The 23,622-nt window shown below is 42.2% G+C and overlaps 1 protein-coding gene across 1 annotated transcript in view; it reads right to left on the bottom strand.

Moving 5' to 3' along the window:
• LOC109888954 (serine/threonine-protein kinase 32C) overlaps positions 1-23,622 on the bottom strand; it is a 143,419-nt gene that overhangs the window by 77,503 nt on the left and 42,294 nt on the right. The window contains exon 2 of the mRNA XM_020480101.2: positions 9,903-9,958. Within this exon, the coding sequence (XP_020335690.1) occupies positions 9,903-9,958 (56 nt within the window). The remainder of the gene's footprint in view (positions 1-9,902; positions 9,959-23,622) is intronic.

Genomic DNA, 23,622 nt, shown 5'->3' with positions numbered 1-23,622 from the left:
CATGGGGAAACATGAACAGCATCAGGCACCTGTCTTAAGAGATTACAAAGAAGAATTTCCTCATAGCAACCAAACTATGTGTTCCTTTTTCTGGGGGAATGTGCTCATATCAACATCAACATCTATCAACATCTCAGATTGGGCTTTCAGGCTAGGTGTTGCGTGAGAGGTTTGGTTGTGTCAGTATAATAGACTAGTGCTTGACATACTGTATGCAAACAGACTACAATGATTGAAACAGTGAGTGGTGCAAGCATAGAATAATATGCATCAAGACCCACACACACACACAAAAAAAAAAAGACAAAGTGGGCTATAGCCGTCTGTTTTGTCGAGAGGCAGTGATGAGCAAGGCAAATATGTTTTCAGGCTCTGATGGACTTGTCAGCCAGAGAGAGAAGACATAATCCCCTTTATTTAATTCATTCCCCTCGCCGCCATCTTCCCTTATATCATTAGTGACAGGCAGGAGGAAATTCAAGTGTTTACCAAGCTTGGGCAGCCATTTTCAGAGCTACACGACGCGCTATTAAGGCTGCCATTGTCATTAATAACAACAGAGAGAGAGACTGGCCTCCATTTGACTGTTTGAGCGTGGCCTCAAAGTGAGATAGTAGAGGTATACAGGAACTGTCGCCCTCCTAGTGCTGGGGAAGGATAAAAGAGCTTTGTCATCGAACTAGTTTCTTCACACTGGCCTGTGGTTGCATGGAGGTCCCCACAACCTCCTGCATGCATAAATTATACATTTCATCTCACACAACGCTTTAGTTGGGGTATTTGGAATGAGTTGAAAAAAGATCATATGACTTATTTCTATTTAGTCATTCAAACGGTTTCTTACAATACTGGAGTAGGATATTTCTAACAGTGATAGGAAAAGCACAGGTGAGAACAGGGAAATGGGCAGTAGTCGACTAAAGAGCTGCAAGCTAGGATGGATACAACAGGAGGTTGGTGGCACCTTAATTGGGGAGATCGGGCTCGTGGTAATGACTGGAGTGGAATCAGTGGAATGGTATCAAATACAGCAAACACTTGGTTTCCAGGTGTTTGATGCCATTCCATCTACTCCTTTCCGGACATTATTATGTTGGAAATTTACCTGCACTGAGATGGTCTTTGACTGTGAGGAAACAAAAGGACAAACGCTGGACGCAGGATGGCGAATATAGAATATATAGAATATAGAATATTTGATGTACTTTGTGCTGTACTTTGTACTTGAGGTGAGCCAGAAATGTAGCAGAGGAGGAGTATTTTGGGGCTAATAGGTTGCCTAAGGCCAAACTGTTACTGTGCCCATCTTTCCACAGCTCCACACTGCAATACCAGGCAATCTGCAGCCTGAGCATCTGCGGTACAGATGTACAGTAATATCTTAAATTGAGCTAGTTTGCTACAGCAGGAAAATAATCTTGCCTAAACAGGAAATGTCAATTATGTGGATTATATTTAATTGACCTTTTTGATACATTTTTCATAAGGGAAAATCAAGTCTGAAATTTCAAAGTGGAAATTAAAAACTTCAGACGCATTTATAAACCCCCAAATATACCACGATTTTTAAATGTCCTTCATTGCAGGAAAGTTCTCCTGCAAACAGGGTAATCAAATTCAGATCCTACATCTGTATGAGGCAAGCCTTCATAATCAACCAGTGGAAGCCTTTCCAGTCAGTCTCTATAAGCAGGATCATGCATGTATCAGACTGCATCTGAAATGGGTCACATTAACCTATATAGTGCAATAGTTTTGACCAGTTTTGATTAAAAAAAGTGTCCATTCAAAAGTAGTGCTCTGTACAGGGAATACAGTGCCATTTTGGATGAAGCCATATCATGCTGTTCTGCCTGACTATAGATCCGCTCACAAAGAACTGTCAGTGATCACAGGTGGGATCAAGTCACTGTTATTAGAGTCACAAGCAAGTCTCAAGTACCAAGGTCTGAGTCTCAAGTCAAGTCCCAAGTAGAATGGGTCAAGTCTCGAGTCAGCTCCAAGTCATGCAATCTAAGAGCAAGTAAAAAATATATTTTTTAAACTATACATGCAATAACTTGATCAACTTAGTATTGCGCAGTAGACCGAAACTAGAACATGAAAAACACTTCAGTATTAGAATTTTTGTTACTTTCGGTACTTCTGTCAAATGTGTCTCATGTCGTCTACTGATTGAGAGAGTCTATTGGCGGCGCAGCCGATGTCACCTTATAGCGAGAGCACACCGTGCCTGCACCATGCCTGCTCCACTTACTCAATGCTACAGAAACTCTAGCCTGTCCTGAGGAATTACTGCACTCACTGGGAGTCTGGGCTGCATCATATTAACGCCCCACTCATGCTGCACAGAACACACCTGAATAATGCAATGCAGCATGCAGAAACAAAACATTGTCCATTAGACTATAACACTTTACAATGCAAGATGGAAGCTAGCTACCGATATATTCAATCTTTGTAGGCTAACTTTCCTTCCCAGCTGATGCTTACATAAATTCACTACACTAGTGCTTTGTTTGTTGTAATATACAAACCATAACCCAAAATATGCTGATTTCAAAGCTGACTGTCACCAAAAACTACAGTCATTGCCAAAAACGTTATTCCTTCTCTTCGCCTCCCTCATGTCTCTCACCTGTTACATTAGGTGATGTACCTCCAGTCTCTCTCACTGTGTGTGTGAATGAAGGCATTAGGTATTTTATAAAAGAAGAGATTTCTTCTATGCAAATGCTGTTGATCAATACAATAAAATAAGTACCAAACGGAAGGGAAACAGATATTTTTCATCTGTAGCCTCTGACATCAGCCAAAACAAGTTTAACTCAATGCATGCACACACACCTATTGAATATGCATTGACCTGTATTGTGGATAGGCCTACGCTACATCTTGATTTACCCAGTTTATCAGAGATTTACCATTAAAATACATGATTACCATTGTGATGTTGTGTAGTTAGATTGTTTTTACCAAAGTCAAATTTATTGTATGATTGTATAATTTATTCATTAATGCATACATGGCAGTAACTGAAAAAATTAACATAATAAAAATAAATAATAATGATATTGAACTCTGGCTGGATCAAGTGCCATTCATATGCCTTCTTTGTTTGCCTTGCTATCGTTTTGGTATAGTTTTGGTATGGAGTATCGTGATGGTATCAAGTACCATGATAATAAACCTGGTATCGGTATCAAAGTAAAAATTCTGGTATCGTGACAGCACCAGTTCAACTACAAATCTTTGTCTATTTATTGATGCTACCTGACAACCCTTTACATTATTTTGTCTCCAATATAATGATAATATATATTTTAAGCAACAAATTCTAAATGCAAGCTTCATAAGTAAATGATACATGTCAAGCAATTTTGACATACCAAAAGACCAGTAGTACTATGCTAGTAATTGTTGCTTGGTGCCCCATTGTTGGTGAGCTTGCAAAGTAAACAATCAATATTCTTGATTACCAAACTATTTTTGGAGCTGCATATTTATTTATGGCAATCCTCTCTCCCTACAATTTGACGTTTGCACTGCACCCGATCCTATAGCTGTACAGAAAATCAACAATCTGTTCGCTAGCTCACCCGACCTGTGTTGATTGACAGTTTGCTGGTTCAATCAGAGGGCTGTGTGTGCATTTCCATAGCCAATCTGTTGCATGTTTTTTGTATGTGCGATGCTGTGGCGTCTGTCTCTGGCTGAATGTAGAGTAAACCGCTGAGACTCTGTGCCACAAAATGAGTGACAAAATGTAACAAAGTCATCAGTCTCAAGTGAAAGTCGAGTCCCGAGTCTCCAACTCCACGTCAAGTCTCAAGTTATTTTATATTAAACAGAGGGAGAGGCAATTCATCCGTGGCCTGTATGTGGGCTATTCCCCCTTGCCCAAGGAGGATGTCAGTCTCCATCGCGACTGGGGAAAATAAACACACACTGCGTGTGCGTGTGGAGAAGAGAGCCGGAGTGGACAGGCACAAGAACCTGTATCAGCACCTGAGGTCTTTTAGAAAGCCAGGGAGGTGGTGTCAGCAGGGGTCCGCAGCTCCAAACAGCTCTCCCACTGAGAGCCTCTTTTAAATTTCCAGCAGGCAAGCTCCCGCTCCCAGCACCGCCCGACCCCCCCCCCCCAAATAGGAAAATAAGGCTCCCCACACATGCCTGGCTAACACAAACACACAAAAACACCAGGGACATTTTTAACACATTATTAACACAGAGGCGATGACCTATGTACGCTGCTAAACGCAAAACACCTCGTGTAGCACAAACACACATAGAAACAAACGGTCAGCACAGACTCCTGTGTGAGAGTCCCCTATTGGTAGGAAGACCATGCTGCTCTTTAACAGCATGCATACCAAGTGCAGCTACATCACACAGCTACATATAGACAAGATGACCTCCTTAAAACTATCTGTGAGTCAGTGAGCTATATCTGTCTGTCTGTCAGTAGACCTCATGATACACCTGCAGGTGTGTTGCTATCTATCATCTCCACCCTCCCTCTGGCACAACCAACACATACCTACTTAGACCTTGAGCTACAAGGAAGTGTTTACAATTTAGCCTGCATTCCAAACAATGAGAATACAGAGAATACCGAGCACACACACAGAGACATAGATACACAGACACACACGCTCAAAATATGGCACAAGCAGAGACATGAGGTGTCAGGTGAAAGAGGATCAATGACAAATGGCAGGCAAACACAACAGGTACAGGAATGATGGTTTATGGGTAAACTACTAAACAGCCAAGTTGACTACAGAGCAGACCTGGGTTCAAATACAGCCAGGTCCATAATTGACACCATTGATAAAGATGAACAAAAAAAAGACTTTATAAAATAAATAATACAAATACTGAGCTATATTGTATGCTAAAAAGAAATCCGGAAATAATATTATTTTATACTAATACAATGGCTCGGGAAACAATATTTTGTTTAACAAGTAATAAAGGCAATCTAAAAAAGATCCGGGTCAAAATGACTGGCACCCCTGTTTCCAGAACTCTAGTACCATCCCCTTGCGAGGAAAACGACACTATGCCTTTTTCTCAAATGTTTTATGGATTGGAGAACCTTGGGATGGATCTTAGACCATTCCGCCATACAGAATCTTTCCAGATCCTTGATATCATTGTCTGCCCTAATGGACTGCCCTCTTCAATTCAAACCACATGTTTTCAATGGGGTTCAAGTCCGGAGACTGATGGCCATTGCAAAATGTTGATTTTGTGGTCAATAAAGAATTTGTTTATATTTTATTAGTGATTGGGAATATTGTCACAAGTGTCAGCCTCCTGGCAGTAGGCAACCAGGTTTTTGAAGGCTAGGCCAATTTACCAGACACTGTATAGAGTTTACAAGCCTGACATGCAAGGTTACCTGAAGGCCAATTTCTTGGTCACATCTACAGTACCTTCGGAAAATACTCAGACCCTTTACTCAGTACTTTCTTGAAGCACCTTTGGAAGCGATTACTGCCTCGAGTCTTATTGGGAATGACGCTAAAAGCTTGGCACACCTGAATTTGCATTCTTCTCTGCAGATCCTCTCAGGCTCTGCCAGGTTGTTTTCAGGTCTCTCCAGAGATGTTCGATCGATCAGGTTCAAGTCTGGACTCTGGCTGGGACACTCAAGGACATTCAGAGACTTGTTCTGAAGCCACTCCTGCTTTGTCTTGGCTGTGTGCTTAGGTTCGTTGTCCTGTTGGAAGGTGAACCTTCACCCCAGTCTGAGGTCCTGAGCATGTTTTCATCAAGGATCTCTCTGTACTTTACTCCGTTCAGCTTTGCCTCGATCCTGACTAGTCTCCCAGTCTCTGCCGCTGAACAACATCCCCACAGCATGATGCTGCCACCACGCTTCACCGTAGGGATGGTGCCAAGTTTCCTCCAGACATGACGCTTGGCATTCAGGCCAAAGAGTTCAATCTTGGTGTCATCAGTCCAGATAATCTTGTTTTTCATGGTCTGAGAGTCTTATGGTGCCTTTTGGCAAACTCCAAGTGGGCTATCATGTGCCTTTTACTGAGGAGTGGCTTCCGTCTGGTCACTCTACCATAAAGGTCTGATTGGTGGAGTGCTACAGAGATGGTTGTCCTTCTGGAAGGTTCTCCCATCTCCACAGAGGAGCTCTGTCAGAGTGACCATCGGGGTCTTAGTCAGCGAGGTGACTAAGACCCTTCTTCCCTGATTGCTCAGTTTGGCCGGGCGGCCAGCTCTAGGAAGAGGCTTGGTGGTTCCAAACATCTTCCATTTAAGAATGATGGAGGCCACTGTATTCTTGGGGACTTTCAATGCTGCAGACAGTTTTTGGTACCCTTCCCCAGATCTGCCCCTCGACACAATCCTGTCTCGAAGCTCTACGGACCATTCCTTCAACCTCATGGCTTGTTTTTTGATCTGACATGCACTGTCAACTGTGGGACCTTATATAGACAGGTGTGTGCCTGTCCAATCAATTGAATTTACCAATAAAGTTGTAGAAACATCTCAAGGATGATCAATGGAAACTGGATGCACCTGTGCTCAATTTCGAGTCTCATCGCAAAGGGTCTGAATATTTATGTAAAGATGGTTTCACTTTTTTAAATTTTTGATACATTTGGAGAAAAAATTAATCAAAAAACCTGTTTTCGCTTTGTCATTATGGAGTATTGTGTGTAGACTGCTAAGGATTTTTTAAGCCATTTTAGAATAAGGCTGTAACGTAACAAAATGTGGGAAAAGTCAAGGGGTCTGAATACTTTCTGAAGGCACTGTATGTGTAAAAGTGTGTGTTGTACATGCATGCGTGTGTGCCTGTATGTGCGTGAGAGAACCATCAGGGCTGCCTTCCCTTTCGCTCTGGGTTTTCATATCCAGTGAACGTCTGCGTCTCTTTCTGTAATACCTTTTTGGACACTAGTCTAAGGCCAGATGTGTTGAATGGCTCAGCCTTTAAACCCCTGGCTGGATGCTGTGGATTTCATGCCTTACTGCAGATACTCGCTCTAACATGATAAGGGAAGTGACAGCAGCTTGAGGGAAAGAAGCAATAAGTAAAATTAACATAAATTCAGATGGTAATGTATTCTGCAGCTGGGGCTGACTTGCTGTGTAAAAGAGACACTTATTTTGCCAAAAGATTCCATTTTGAAAAGAGCAAAGAGGAAAGATTGCAAAAAGGTTCGCAAAGACTGCAAGTATAATGAACATATATTAGTCAGGATATTTCAGAGGATTTAAAGAGTTGTGGTATTAAGTTTCAATACCCGCACAAACGCACGTGCACACATGCACACAATTTCCCTATTGGCAATTCATTACACAAGATAAGCATTAAGCAAAATGACGATCTGAGCTATTTTGCCTTATCTGTAATTAGATTTAAGACAGAGGGTCAAATCTACTTACATCCCAACTGACACAAGATTATATTTAAAGAAACAAAATGCAGTTAGAGTGAAATTAATTAACCGCTACGTTTAAGATTAATCAGAATTAAAATGTAATTACTTCAGGCCCAATTCACCAGACCTTCTCTGCTTCCTTGTTGAGAATAATGAGTGTGAGGGGTAATTAGTGCCACAGAATTACCCAGAGTCATTTGAATTCCATAATTTTGCATTTGTATTGGGATATTAAATTTGAATGTATTATTTTTACATTTGTAATGCACCAATTGAATCATTGAATTCAGAAATTGAATTTGCATTTAATGAATACTGCATTCAGTTTTTAAATTTAATTTCAATTGAATCTACACATTAAATATTTACATATTCCGTTTCAATATGGTAGATATTGCATTCATTGTCCGTGTATCAAGTTCACAAACTATAATTTCCCGTTTATTAAAGTTTCAGATATTCAACATCTCAGATGCATTCAGATTCAACTTTAAAATGCATTTCTTTAAATTCAGATTCAAATCCAGAGACAACATCCTGGTACTTTGCCAGCTAGGAAAAGTAGAGGAGAACAGATAGAATCAAAAGCTCTCTGTGGTAAACAGTATCTTCTGGCGCCAGTTTCTGGAGCCAGTAGACATGTTTCCATTGATCCAGGTTAGTTTGACAAAAGCAATCATGCCCAAAAAAAAGAGACACATGTGTAATGGAAATAGAGATATTGGAGAAATGATCTAAAGATTGACAACGTTTGGATCCATTAGTCAGGGGTGTATAACTTTCTTTATTGGGACAAATGATGATGGAAACTGTGCTTTTGAAATAAATGATGATTGTCAAATTATTTTGAAGGCACCTAGGACATGTGATGTCACCGTGTAACTATAAAGTTCCACTCACAATTCATTCTAAATGCCTCTGTCTTGCAAAATCCATTTTTTCCCAACTATAAAATGTTTCTTTGCAGGACAAGGATTGTCCTGACTTTCAAGAATACCTGAATTGCTTGGACTTGCTTTTCTGGTTGGCTGGAAAGTTTCACTAGCCAAGTATCACCATGGCACGGTACCGTGGAGATACGTTGGCACATGAGATTAATTAGAATATGGCGAATATTAGTCAATTATTGCATTCTATCCATCCTGGCTTTCGTGTGCTACCTGAGAAGTGAAACAGATAAGCGTTAGCCTGTTTGCCCTCCCACCTATTTATTAATGCGCAATTTGCCTAAATGGGCAACTGAAACACTTCAATCACGACAAATTTATTCGACACTAGTTAAATCATCACGTCCAGCTGTTTTCATCGACACAAGAGATTTAAAATGGAAACGCACCCTAGCAGGCAACTGTCGCATCTATTTTTTATGCAAAACTTTGTAAATATTGACAAATAAATAAATAAAAATCCCTGGACAAGTTCATGGAAACATAGCTACTGTGGCATGCTAAATCCATTTTTCTTCCTATGAATTTGACTCTAGTGTTTGAATCGTTTTGGCTATAACCTTTTATGACCCCATTCCTGAAAGCTAAGATGCTCTGGAACATGGTTGTGCCTTCTGTTCCCCCCTATAATTATCACAGGCTACGTTAGAAGGGAGTGTCACAGAAATCGTCATTTGGCCTCCATAAGAATATAGTTGAACAGCCCTTAGCCCTTCTAAGGCTAGCCGTCACACTCCCTAGTTAATCTTGCTCTTGTGACTGACTGAGTTCGAACCAGGTCTCCTGCACGTCACAGGATTGGGTTAGCCCACTTATGCCTGTGGAGAAGAGTTCAGGAAGTTTATATAAAAAGGACAACACTTTGTTCCCCCAGGGGAACAGAAGGCACGTCCATGTTTCAGATCATCTTAGCTTTCAGGAATGGGGTCATAATAGTTTATAGCCGAAACGGTTCAAATGCTAGAGCCAAATTCAACAGAAGAAAATAAATTCAACATGCCACACTGGTTTCAGAAACTGCCAGATGCTACTGTTTACCACAGAGAGTTTGACTTTATCTGTCCTCCTTCACCTTTCCTGGCTGGAAAAGTACCAGGATGGTGTCTGGTTTTGAATCTGAATTTAGAGAACTGCATTTAAAAACTGAATCTGAGAAGTTGAGTATATGAAACTTTGATACACTTGAAATAATAGTTTGTCAACTTGATACACAGACAATTATGACCTCATCTACCATATTGAAACTGAATATATAAATATTTAATTTGATTTGAATATTCAATTACTGAAATAGAATTTTAAAACTGAATGCAATATTCATTCATTTCAGTTTCAAATCGTGAAATACAAGTTCAATTCATGAATAAAATGATCACATTTGTGCATTACAAATGAAAAAAATTATGAATTCAAATTCTATATCCTAATACAAATTCAAAATTATGGAATTCAAATACAATATTTTGTGTGGCGCTGAAAGCACATACGCACACACAGAGTAGCTAGAGAGCAGAGGGAGTCGGAACGCCGACTGCATTACCTTTCCGAAGCTTCCCTTCCCAATGGCCCGGAGAATCTGGAAGTGGTCAAAGGTTACTGGGAAAACAAAGAAAACAAATCTGTCAGTGACACAGATCGGACAAGTTGCTTTGTTGGTGTCATACAGTAGTAGCAGCAAACATTTTGAAAGCAGAAAGGAAAAACTTGGGACAGCAGTAACAGGGAAAAGGTTATTACAGGTTATTACAGAAACGTCTACAGACAATAAGCTCCATTTCTAAAGACTGGCTTGAGCCTTTTAGGATCTCATAGTATGCTATTATACAGTAGATACAGTAGAACATAATCCATTACTGTGAAATAATTAGCTTTTTGTAACACTGGTAATTTAAATGTGTTATGTGGATAATTTGCAAAGCTCACAAGCGATTAGAGGGTATCATCGCGATTGCAGATCATCAGTAATAAAACGATCATGCCGCTGCGTCGTTGACTGAAAAGAAACAGTGTAGCTGAAAACCACTAATTTGCAATTGGTGCATCTGATTGGAATGTCATGAGCAGCGGGTTAGCGTTTTTCGGCATGAATCTTGTTCTGGAAGCAGCTATGCAGAGTGGTCACTATCTAGCACACCCACAAAGTAATCAAATCTGAATTTAAACCTAACCACAATGCCTAAACTTAACACATTTTTGTTTTCATGAATTTTTTCAATATTGCCAATTTTTAATTTGCAGCTGGCCTCTAATGGAACATCTCTCAGTTCTGCCTCCAGGATACGACTCTTGACATTAATAGTCAACCTGCATGTCATGGTGGGTAAGGACCATGGAGAAGGGAGCCTCTGCTGCCCTGTCAGAGTGCGTGTCGTGTGGGTGTCATGAGGGCTTCTGCTGGATTCACCCTGTGGCGTGTGTGTGTGTGTGTGTGTGTGTGCGTGCGCCAGGCTGGAGCTTCCCTAGGCAGACAGCTTCTTACTAACTAACTTACTCCACGCTATGCCATCCACCAGACCAGACCTTGGCACACAGGCCGTGACTGAGAAGCCACTGCAGAGGCGCCACACAAAAGGCATCAGGCCTGGTTAGCATGTTTTGCTCTGGAAGACGAGATAATCCTCCCTGGATTCTTCCGGTTCAACATTTTGTACATAGCTAATCTTTAAATATGGCAGAGGCTTTGATGGAACCACAGCAGATGAACGCGGGAACAGTGGAGAAGATGGGGGGGGGGGGGGGAACTGACTGTACTTGTAATGTAACTAGATGATTTAAATGGATAGGTGCACAGAAACGTCAACAGACAGGACCAAATCCATGTTCTTGTTATACAGGGATCAACCTACATTGCAGTATTTATACAGCATAAACATCTTTCTATCCCGGGTCAAATAATGTTGCAGAATAGTTTGGGGCTCTGTGAAGTGGGTTCGGGAGCAATATTTGTGTAAACAAATACGCAACAAACAGGAAACACTATGACAGATTTGATTCAATCCCGTTTCCAGTCTCAGCCTACAGGGAAAAACATCATATCCACACCAGTGAGTTGGATTGCTATAGCAGAACATTCTCTAGGCTACAATAAGTCTCTGTGTGTATTGAGATTGTCTGTCATACACGGAGTCTGACAAAATGCTGTGTATGATGGAGGGCCGAAATGGGAAAATATACAGCATATTGCATTATGCCACCTCAACCTTTCCATCCATCTCATCAATCTGGATCTTCCTTAGAAAGAGTGAATCATTGTAAGATGGGAAACATACAAAACGGCCCCCTGCCTCTGCCGAAGCATCAGCCCGTAGTAGCCCTGTGAATAATGCTATTCTTTTGAATTAGTGTCAAGTAGAAAAGGCCTGGGGCCTCATGTATAAACGTTGCGTACACACAAAAAATACCCTAAAACATGCATGCACCAGTTTTCATGGAAAAGTTGGCATTTAGAAACTCAACTTGACATGAGAATGTACTTTGCTTCCCATAAACCTTAGGCCATGCGTGTGCAGTTTCTAATAGTTGAAGTCTTGCATTGCAAGCAGGAAAGTAACTGAAGCTTTTTCTGCAAATAGAGGATATGATGACATCCTTAGGAGAGAAAAAAACAGGTAAATATACTGAAGGTGCCTAAACTCTGAAAGCATGTTACTGTTGTTCGTGGCAAAATGCAAATCCCCCAAGATGCTAAAATGACTAGGCCAGTGACACTGACATCATTGGTGATGAAATCATTTGAGAAGCTAATCAAGATGGATGTACTGTGTCAGATTGAGAATTCCCTGGACCCCCCAGGGGTGGAGGACGCCACTCTAACCCTTCCTCTACAAGCACCAGGAACGCCCACAAACCCATGCGAGGCTTCTGTTCATCGACTTATCGCCGGCCTTCAATACTATTCCAGCCTCACATGCTAGCAGAGAAGTTTCTCTCCCACTTAAAGCTGGACGTGATCATTGTGGGCTGGGTAGTGGACTTCCTTACCGACCGGTCCCAACAAGTGTGAGTAAATGGCGTCATGTCAAAGCAGCTCTGCTCCTCCACCGGATCCCCACGAGGCTGTGTGCCCTGTACATACTATACACTCATGACTGTCGCAGCGGATAGAAAAACAGGCACATCAAGTTTGCTGATGACTCAGTCATCGTCGGTCCACTACAGGATGGGAGAGTCTGAGCATGGACCTGTGGTAGAGGACTGTGTCATGGTGAGAGAACTGATTCAACTGAATGTCTCAAACTAAAAGATATGGCCGTTGACTTTAGAAGGCAGCCACTGAACCCCACATCCACTGTGGTCATGGGAAATGACTGGTCAGTACTGACAAGTACATGGGAAATGACTGGTCAGTACTGACAAGTACATGGGAAATGTGCTGGACAACAAGCAGACGTTTGAGGAGAACACAGATGCCATCTGTAAAAATGGGACAGCAGCAGCTATTTAGTTTTTTTTAAAGCTGAACACTGATTTACAGGACTTATATTGAATCCCTATTGATGTTCTCGATGGTGGACTGGTCTGGCAATCTTAATGTTTGCAACAAAAATAGGTTGGACAGGGTGGTTAAGGTGGTCAGCAAGGTCATCGGGGGTGCAACAGGCACAGGTCTTAGTGACATTCAGAAAACAACTTGTGAGTGGAGCGAACAGTATCCTAGACGGTCCTGACCCCCCCCCTCTGATGATTGTGCGCTTTTCCCCCTCAGGTTTGTCGTTTTATAACTTCCCAAACTCAACAGCAACAGATACAAGACCTCTTTTATCCCACAGGCCATAAACCTTCTGAAGCTGCACATGAAAGGACATTTATATTTATTGCTGCACTTTTGCACAATGATACTCCTTTTAACTGTTTAAAAAAATAGTTGAACCCTGACTGCACCCTGACTGCACAACCAATTTTACTTGACTCATCGCGCTCTAGCGACTCTTTATGGCGGGCCGGACACCTGCAGGCTGACTTCGATCGTCAGTTGAACAATGTTTCCTCCAAAACATTGGTGCAGCTGGCTTCCAGGTTAAGCGAGCGGGTGTTAAGAAGTGCGGCTTGGCGGGGCACGTTTCGGAGGACGCATGACTCGACCTTCGCCTGTCCCGAGCCCGTTGGGGAGTTGCAGCGATGAGACAAGATCACAAAAAAGGGGGGTAAAATTATGCTTTGGTGACAAAACATTGATTAAAATCGAATTATATTCCATGTATGCATGGTGTTGAAATATCATTCATGACATTGAATGACAAAGACTAAATTACTATTGTAACAATGGACTAACCGGTTTCCCCGCACCGGTACCCCCTGTATATAGCCTCACTATTGTTATTTTACTGTTGCTCTTTAATAATGTTACTTTATTTCTTTTTGTAATTTTTTAACTGCATTGTTGGTTAGGGCTTGTAGTAAGCATTTCACTGTAAGTTCTACACCTGTTGTATTCGGCACGTGGCAAATACAATTATTTGATTGGTATATGGAAATTGCCTTTTACATTGTAGAACCGTTTATTGGTTGTAACTGCCAATTGGGTAATTGTATGGTCCTCGGGGAGTCCAAGTGGTCAAGTGGTCCAAGCGCTTATTAAATGTAGGCCTACCGGTTTGAGCTCCTGTTAGACAGATTTGATTTGGCTTTCTCAAGGAGAGTCTGTACAGTCTTGCCCTCTACCGATGTCCATTCAAATAGGACAGGTTAGGGCTGATAAAGGCTTTTTCTTTTGGGATATTGCCCATGCATATTTGGATACATCTCCTTGTATATTTTGTATGATATGGCGCTTTCACCATTGGATCACCAAGACCTGTAAATAAATGTACACTGAGCCAGTCTACCTGCCTTGCCTTCTGCTCATTTCATGCCCGTATGGCCCTATTTTACAATTACATAGGCTGTCTGGTAGCCTCAATAAATAGACAAAGATTTGTAGCATGTATAGATGTATCTTTTATTTTCACTTGAAAACGTGCGACTCGACCATTTGGCTCTTAGAATGCACGACTTGGAGTCGAGTCTTGACCCGTTCTACTTGAGACTCGGACCTTGTGACTTGAATAATAGTGACTTGGTCCCACCTGTGATATCTGGTGTGACCACCATTTGCCTCATGCAGCACGACACATCTCCTTCGCATAGAGTTGATCAGGCTGTTGATTATGGCCTGCGGAATGTTGTCCCACTCCTCTTCAATGGCTGTGAGAACTTACTGGGTAGGAACTGGAATAAGCTGTCATACACGTCAATCCAGATCATCCCAAACATGCTCAAGGGGTAACATGTCTGGTGAGTATACAGGCCATGGAAGAACTGGGGCCATTTTAAGCTTCCAGGAATTGTGTACAGATCCTTGCGACATGGGGCCATGCATTATCATGCTGAAACATGAGGTGATGGCGCCGGATGAATGCCACGACAGTGGGCCTCAGGATCTTGTCAAGGCATCTCTGTGCGCTCAAAATTGCCATCGACAAAATGCAATTGTGTTCGTTGTCCGTAGTTTATGCCTGCCCATACCATAACCCCACCGCCACCATGGGGCACTCTATTCACAATGATGACATCAGCAAACTGCTCTCCCACACACGCCATCTGCCCGGTACAGTTGAAACCAGGATTCATCCATGAAGAGCACACTTCTCCAGTGTGCCAACGGAATTGAAGGTGAGAATTTGCCAACTAAAGTCGGTTACGATGCCAATCTGCAGTCAGGTCAAGACTCTGGTGAGGACAACGAGCACACAGATAAGCTTCTCTGAGATGGTTTCTGACAGTTAGTGCAGAAATTCTTTGATTGTGCAAACCCACAGTTTCATCAGCTGTCTGGATGGCTGGTCTCAGACAATCCCACAGGTGAAGAAGCCAGATGTGGAGGTCCTGGGCTGGTGTCGTTACATGTGGTCTGCGGTTGTGAGACCGGTTGAATGTACTGCCAAATTCCCTGGAATGATGTTGTATGCAGATAAATTAACATTACAGACTCTGGCAACAGCTCTGGTGGACATTCCTGCAGTCAGAATGCCAATTGGATGCTCCCTCAAAACTTGAGACATCTGTGGGATTGTGTTGTGTGACAAGACTGCACATTTTAGATTTAGTGGCTTTTTTTGTCACCAGCACAAGGTGCACCTGTGTAATGATCATGCTGTTTAATCAGCTTCTTGATATGCCACACCTGTCAGGTGGATGGATTATCTTGACAAAGGATAAATGTTCACGTACAGGGATGTAAACACATTTTTGAACAGTATGTTCACAAATTGAAATATTAAATATTTCTGGGATCTCTTATTTCAGCTCATGAAACATTTTATATGATGTTTACATTTTTGTTCAGTGTAACAATTAAATAGACATACTAGGACAATGTTTAAAAACTCGCAGGCAGTGCAGCATATTTACGTTCAGAGAAAAAGTTAATGCAAAACATTTAATTCAAACTGTTTACAGGTTCACAACAATTTGCAATTGTTTTTTTCTTTCAGAAACTGTCAGATACGAACTACAAAAATCTCTGAAACTGGAAACACTTATCTCCCTCACTAGCTTTAAGCACCAGCTGTCAGAGCAGCTCACAGATGACTGCACCTGTACATAGCCCATGAATAATTTAGCCCAAACAACTACCTCTTTCCCTACTGTATTTATTTATTTTGTGAATACTTTGCACATTCTTCCACTGCAAATCAACCATTCCACAGCCGGCTCCGGAGGCTCCTGTGCCTCGGCCGAAGCTACCGGGGATGTCTCAGCAGGCTCCCCACGCCTCAGCTAGCACGGCAGGATCCCGCGCATCAGCCGAAGCAACTGGGGACGCCTCGGCCGGTTCCCCGCACCTCGTCAAAAGAACCAGGGATGCCTCGGCCGGTTCCCCGCACCTCGTCAAAAGAACCGGGGACGCCTCGGCTGGCTCACCACGGCCGGCTCCCCTCGGCTCCCTTCTGCTCTACAGGTTCCAGCGCCTCAGCAGGGGCGACCGGCCCTCTCCTGGTCCTCGGGACCGTCCCTCTGGTTGACATTGTCCGGCAGCTGGAGCTGCGCGTCAGGGAGGGAGTACAGTCATGTTTACTCCTGCTCACCCTCTACGGCACACCTCCCACCATCGTTACGTGCATCTGCGCATAATGAGATTCACCTGGACTCCATCACCTTCCTGATTACCTCCCCTATATCTGTCACTCCCTTTGGTCCTTTCCCCAGGCATTATTGATTCTGTTCCTGTGTTTGTCTGTACGCTGCTCGTTTTTCTTGTTTTGTTCCATTTCAGTTTATTTATTAAATGATTCACTCCCTGTACTTGCTTCCCGATTATTAGCGTACGGGTTAAAGTTCCTATTAAACTCAACGACTGCACCTGCTTCCTGACTCCCTGCATCTCCGTTACAGTAACAACTTAGACATAGAAACACCATATTTTAAAACATTTTGATCACAGACATACATTTCAATTACAGACACATACATGTGTCATGATTAAATAAAAATATATGTACCACCACATCATGACCTAATGACAATCACATTCTTCAGTAACAAGATCCTGGAGTTTCAAGCTGGTCTGGAGAGAATTCCAAGACCACCGAGCTGAGTTACTAAAACACTTTTTGCTAGAACCCAGTCTGATTTTAGGAACCGTTAAAAAGTAAGCATTAGTGTAACTAACTGGCATTTATTTTCTGACCTTAAAGATCATAGTATACCAATGTTTAAGTCCACAAAGACCAGCCAACAGCACTATAGAGATCACAGTGGTGTGTCAGATGCTTTTGGTTGGTAATAAACATAAGAGCTGCATGATACATGGTATCAAGTGCCTTCAGGGTAGTGCTTGAGGTCTGCATATAACATGAATGGACACCATACCAGCTCTTTTCTGGACTCCAAAGAAAAACAAGCCTTATGCCAGTAATAAAAACCTATTCTCAACTTGATCTTTTTTACCAGGTTTCTCAAAATGACTAGACAAGCTCAGCTTCTCACCCACCCAAACTCGAAGATATTTGTTAGTCTTGACTTGCTCTATTGAATTTGCTTCCAAGGTAGTAATAATATAAATGAGGTCCCTGGCCTTGTTTCATTCCGTGGGCAATTAGAAAGGACACGCTACTTCCTGTAGCCATCCATTCACTGTCAGAGGCCCTAGTCTCTCCACATGCCTTGCTAGCTCACAGTCATGCTGAGAGCTTGATTATGGGGAAGGCAGTGCCGTGCTTTCATGTTGCAGACCTCCCGGGCATGGATTAAGCCTGCTTCATAACGCAAATACTCTTTAGCTGAGGGTAACTCCTGACTAACACATCTCTCCCACTGGGATTCGGTAAGTGTAGTTCAGTCCAGTTAAACACATTTCACGTTATTTTTACCCAAAGCATTTTACTGCAGTGTGGGACGCAGATCCTGCCTCGTCTGTAGTCGTTTTTTCTACTTTCAACTCTTCCTAACCATGGCATTATACCACCATTTCAATAATGTGTTTGCTTCCATTTGCCTTCTTTTCACAATGAGTGTCCTTCTTGCACATCAGACACAGAATAACGCTCAAGAACTGATTCCTGTGAATCTAAAGTGAGAGATAGCGGTTGCCTATTTTAGGGTTAATTCACACTAAACGAAGGGACACTTAACGTAATTTATTGCAATCCATCTTCTGAATCAGCTCTTCTGTTAACTTTATGGGAAATTACCTACAGTCTGAGGAGAAATGTTGATATTCAAACAACAAAAGAGTAAAAGCTTCCTGTAATTTGGGTTATTTCTGGGTTAAGTGGTGTTCAACGGAAGCTGGTAGCATCTGCAATCACGACATTGACTCTCCTCCCCTTTCTTGCCTCAGGTTTCTGTGAGTGCTGCATTAGGGCTGTGGGTTTTGGCCTTCATGCAGAGACAGAGTGGCATGCATGGTGTAGGGGATTTTGAACTTCTAAAGTTGGAAATCTACAAGCATGGTGACGAGGATTGCACATTTTGGGGAATATTCATAGGTGGAAACTTTCTGTGAGAATAAAACGGAAATATATGGGAATTAACGGGAATATGCTAATTAAAATTAATACCATTTTAATGTTTTTTTTTGCATTGGATATATTTACCATATAAGGAGACAGAAACAAACCTTTAACCTTATCATAAGACATAATTGAAAATGATTCAATCCTTCCAATAGAAAAAAAAACATTTTTAGTTACGAATTAAACTGATTAAATGAGTTGACACTTCACATGGGATGATTTCACTGAACAACAAAATAAAGGGAATATTGAATGATCCCCAATGATCCATCGCATCTCCCAAAAACGTTTTAAGGTCTCAAAATATCCACTAGTACATATCAAATGGTTAAACAATAAGCACACAACATGCATCTGTAAAATTATAGTCCAGAAACTAAAGCTTTGGTTGTCTTCCTCTCAGGCTTCCATGTATCCTCCCCGGACCTCCTCAATGTCCACCTCTTGAACATCAGAGACTGTCACTTTCCAACCTTGTTGAGGGTGTCTCGTTGTCAGGCTCAAAAAGTCTCACATTTTCCCGGATGGCCACCACTTTTTCAACCCTTGTATTGGTTAGCCTGTTAAATGTTTTGGTGTGTGTGTGTGTTCCCAAACAAGGACCAGTTGCCCTCGGAGGCGGCTGATGTTGGGGGATTTGGAGGATGGTGGAGGGCAACCGGCAAAAGAGCCTCAGCTCCACAAAGTCCCTTCCACCAGGTGGCTGATGAAATATGTTGGCACGACTGCCATATTGCTTCTCCATCCAGAAACCCTTGATTGGAAGTGTACTTCGCCAGACTGCCAAGAAACTTGGCCTCATCCAGGCCAAGGTGGTGAGACACGGTAGTGATGACACCACAAGCCTTGTTCATCTCTGCACCAGACAGGATGCTCTTGCCAGTATACTTGGGGTCTAACATGTACGCTGAGGCGTGTATGGGCTTCAGACAGAGGTCTTCACAGTTTTTGATGTATTTCAGAACTGCAGTTTCCTCTGCTTGGAGCAACAGTGAAGTGGGAAGGGCAGGACGGATCTCTTCTCTTACATCTGCAAGCAGAGTCTGAACATCAGACAGGATGCCATCGTCTCCATTAATCCATGCAATGGCTACTGCTATATGTTTCAGGATGCTTACCACTCTCTCAAAATACATCATACAGGAGGATCCTCTTGATGGGGCTGTCCATATCAGCAGACTGATATGGCCATTTCTCTCCAGGAGACTCTGAAACATAATGACAACACCACCCCAATGGGTGTTTCTGGGCAGCTTCAATGAGGTGCTCTTATTCTTCTCACTTTGCTTGGTGAGGTAGATTGCTATTATAACTTGATGACCCTTCATATACCTAACCATTTCCTTGGCTCTCTTGTAGAGTGTATCCATTGTTTTCAGTGCCACGATGTCCTTGAGCAGCAGATTCAATGCATGAGCAGCACAGCCAAAGGGTGTGATGTGAGGGTAGGACTTCTCCACTTTAGACCAAGCAACCTTCAAGTTCACAGCATTGTCTGTCACCAGTGCAAATACATTTCAAGTCGTAAGTTTACTTACACTTTAGCCAAATACATTTAAACTCAGTTTCACATTTCCTGACATTTAATCTGAGTAACAATTCCCTGTCATAGGTCATTTAGGATCACCAATTTATTTTAATTATGTGAAATGTCAGAATAATAGGAGAGAGAATTTTTTATTTCAGTTTTTATTTCTTTAATCACATTCCCAGTGGGTAAGAAGTTTGCATACACTCAATTAGTATTTGGTAGCTTTGCCTTTAAATTCTTTAACTTGGGTCAAATGTTTTGGGTAGCCTTCCACAAGCCTCCCACAATAAGTTGGGTGAATTTTGGCCCATTCCTCCTGACAGAGCTGGTGTAACTGAGTCAGGTTTGTAGGCCTCCTTGCTCACACACACTTTTTCAGTTCTTCCCACAAAATGTTCTATGGGATTGAGGTCAGGGCTTTGTGGATGGCCACTCCAATCCCTTGACTTTGTTGGCCTTAAGCCAAGTATGCTTGGGGTCATTGTCCATTTGGAAGACCCATTTGCGACCAAGCTTTAACTTCCTGACTGATGTCTTGAGATGTTGCTTCAATATATCCACATAATTTTTCTTCCTCATGATGCCAGATATTGTGTTAAGTGCACCAGTCCCTCCTGCAGCAAAGCACACCCACAACATGATGCTGCCACCCCCGTGCTTCACGAATGGGATGGCATTCTTCAGCTTGCAAGCCTCCCCATTTTCGTCCAAACATAACGATGGTCATTATGGCCAATCAGTTCTATTTTTGTTTCATCAGACCAGAGGACATTTCTCCAAAAAGTACGATCTTTGTAAACCATGCGCAGTTGCAAACCGTAGTCTGGATTTTTTTATGTCGGTTTTGGAGCAGTGGCTTCTTCCTTGCTGAGCGGCCTTCCAGGTTATGCTGATATAGGACTCGTTTTACTGTGGATTATAGATACTTTTGTCCCAGTTTCCTCCAGAATCTTTACAGGGTCCTTTGCTGTTGTTCTGGGATTCATTTGCACATTTTGTATCAAAGTACATTCATCTCTATGAGACAGAACGCGTCTCCTTCCTGAGCGGTATGATGGCTACGTGGTCCCATGGTGTTTATACTTGCGTACTATTGTTTGTACAGATGAACGTGGTACCGTCAGGCGTTTGGAAATTGCTTCCAAGGATGAACCAGACTTGGAGGTCTACAATTTTCTTCTGAGATCTTGGCTAATTTATTTTGATTTTCCCATGATGTCAAGCAAAGAGGCACTGAGTTTGAAGGTAGGCCTTGAAATACATCCACAGGTACACCTTCAATTGACTCAAATTATGTTAATTGGCCTATCAGAAGCTTCTAAAGCCATGACATCATTTTCTGGAATTTTACAAGCTGTTTAAAGGCACAGTCAACTTAGTGTATGTAAACTTCTGACCCACTGGAATTGTGATACAGTAAATAAGTGAAATAATCTGTCTGTAAACAATTGTTGGAAAGATTACTTGTGTCATGCACAAAGTAGATGTCCTAACAGACTTGCCAAAACTATAGTTTGTTAACAAGACATTTGTGGAGTGGTTGAAAAACAAGATTTAATGACTTCAACCTAGGTTTATGTAAACTTCCAACTTCAACTGTACCTTCTTTGGTCCAAGGTCATTGATGACTGCCTTCAGCTCATCTGCAATGTAGAGACCGGTGTGTCTGTTGTCCCTTGTGTCTGAGCTCTTGTAGAGTACTGGTTGAGGGGTGGAGATGTAGTTAATTATTCCTTGCCCACAAACATTCGACCACCCATCAGAGATGATTGCAATACAGTCTGCTTTCTCTATGATTTGCTTGTCCTTCACTTGAACTCTGTTGAACTGCATCCAGCAAATGAGTAGATAAAGCATGTCTGGTTGGAGGGTGTATTTTGGGTGAAGAACTTTCATATATCTCTTCCAATACACATTACCTGTGAGCATCAGAGGTGAACCAGTTGCCTACACAGGTCGAGCAAGACATTGATCAGCATTTCTCTGACTATGTTCCTCCATTGAGTAAAAAACACTTCTGATTTCAGGAGGACCATGAGCTGTTGCTATCGATAAGGTGTCTGATTCATCATTTCACCTCGAATAGAAGTAGTGGGACATTTGTCAAAGGTTGCTTGTTGTGAGCACTGAGGGAACTTGGCCAGATGATTCTGCATCTTTGTTGCATTCTTCACATGATTTGGCACAGTATTTGCAAAAGTACACAACTTGTTCTTATACATTAGCTGCATTGAAATGTCTCCACATCAGATAGTGCCTGTGGCATTTTCCTGTAAAGTTTTGAAAAGAAATTAGTAAAAATGACCCAAATACAATTCCATGTACAGATAAATAGTTAAGCAGTTAGATTAAACAACTCCTTTGTAAGATAAATGCTTTAAACTGAAACATGTATAGAAACAGGTGAATTAACACAAATCTAAAACTCACATGGTAGCAAAAACTAACTAGCAGAAAAAGTTAGAATTGATTTAAACACACTTTGCTCTAGGCTACTATTTACTAGTTAACAAAAATCATGATCAGTATGTCATATAAAATATATTCACCCCACCCAGTATTGTAATCAAAACTTACCAGAAAGCATGTAGTCCTTGGCTCAGACAGTGTAGTAGTGTGGGCTCAATAGCATTTCATTAGTGTGCAAGATCTTGAGAATCAGCTGTACATGTGATGGAAGAATGCACTGTGAATGCAAAGGGTTGCAATTCCATTGAATTGAGGATAGTTTAACAAAAATATGCCACAAGACCTAGAATTGCCATGATGTGTATCCCCCCCCCCCCCCAAAAAAAGGTTCACTGTTAAGCAAACTTTTTTGATGAATTTAAGCAAAATCCCCCAAATTCCCAGGCTTAAATTCCCATGGAAAATGTCCGGAAAACTTCCGAAAATTTACCGGAAAGTTTCCGACCCTTTGCAACCCTAATGGTGACATCCACAATAAGAGTCTGATTGCTGACCCCCCGGGTGGAAGTACTGAGCAGGCTTCACTGTGTGATGTGCTTCTCTCTGGGTGATTGGTTGGCTCCTGGGGAGGTGTGCTGATGTTGGCCCAGAGCCCACAGAGTAGGTTCCAGAAAGTGTGTGTGCGTGAAGTGCGTGTGTGAGACCTCTATTACACTTGGGTAAGCATCCATGACATACTGCAGCCCGATTGTAAGATTTGACATGACACACTACGACTGCAAAAGAAGGCATTTAACTTCAGACACCAGATAAGCCAGATTGTGAATATCATGATAAATCTTTTCATCAGCCTTTCTGATACTGCATTCCACTCACTGTGCATGGCACTACATCAGTTTGACAAATGGCTAGATTTGATGGGTGCTATGCAGAGGCAGCTTAGTGTAAAAAAAGATAATGCTTTGAGAGACAGCTCTACTGCAGGCCTCACGGGGGATATAAATGGTGGGTTGAGGGAAGGGGGTGGATCTCACCCTCCCTCTGGCTTGTTCTGACAAAGGACAGTAGCTGTTCTGGGACTGGGAGCACAACACCCTGAGCAACTCTGGCTCCAGTGATAAAACAGGAAGTGCCTAGGGGGACAGAGAGAGAGAGAGAGAGAGAGAGCACCATACTGTAGCTCGCAGGTCCACGATCCTATAACTCTATCAAAACCCCCATTTCAACCATCTGGAGCTGCAGAAATGACACTGATATTGAGCAATGAACACAACACGGTAGCAACCCTTGCTTAGGAAGGCTCATTACAATCTTCTCTAAGTAGG

The sequence above is a fragment of the Oncorhynchus kisutch genome, linkage group LG4 (assembly GCF_002021735.2).
Source record: "Oncorhynchus kisutch isolate 150728-3 linkage group LG4, Okis_V2, whole genome shotgun sequence".
Classification (NCBI taxonomy): domain Eukaryota; kingdom Metazoa; phylum Chordata; class Actinopteri; order Salmoniformes; family Salmonidae; genus Oncorhynchus; species Oncorhynchus kisutch.
The sequence above is the reverse complement of the archived record's forward strand: the minus strand, read 5'-3'. Positions and strand labels throughout refer to the sequence as shown.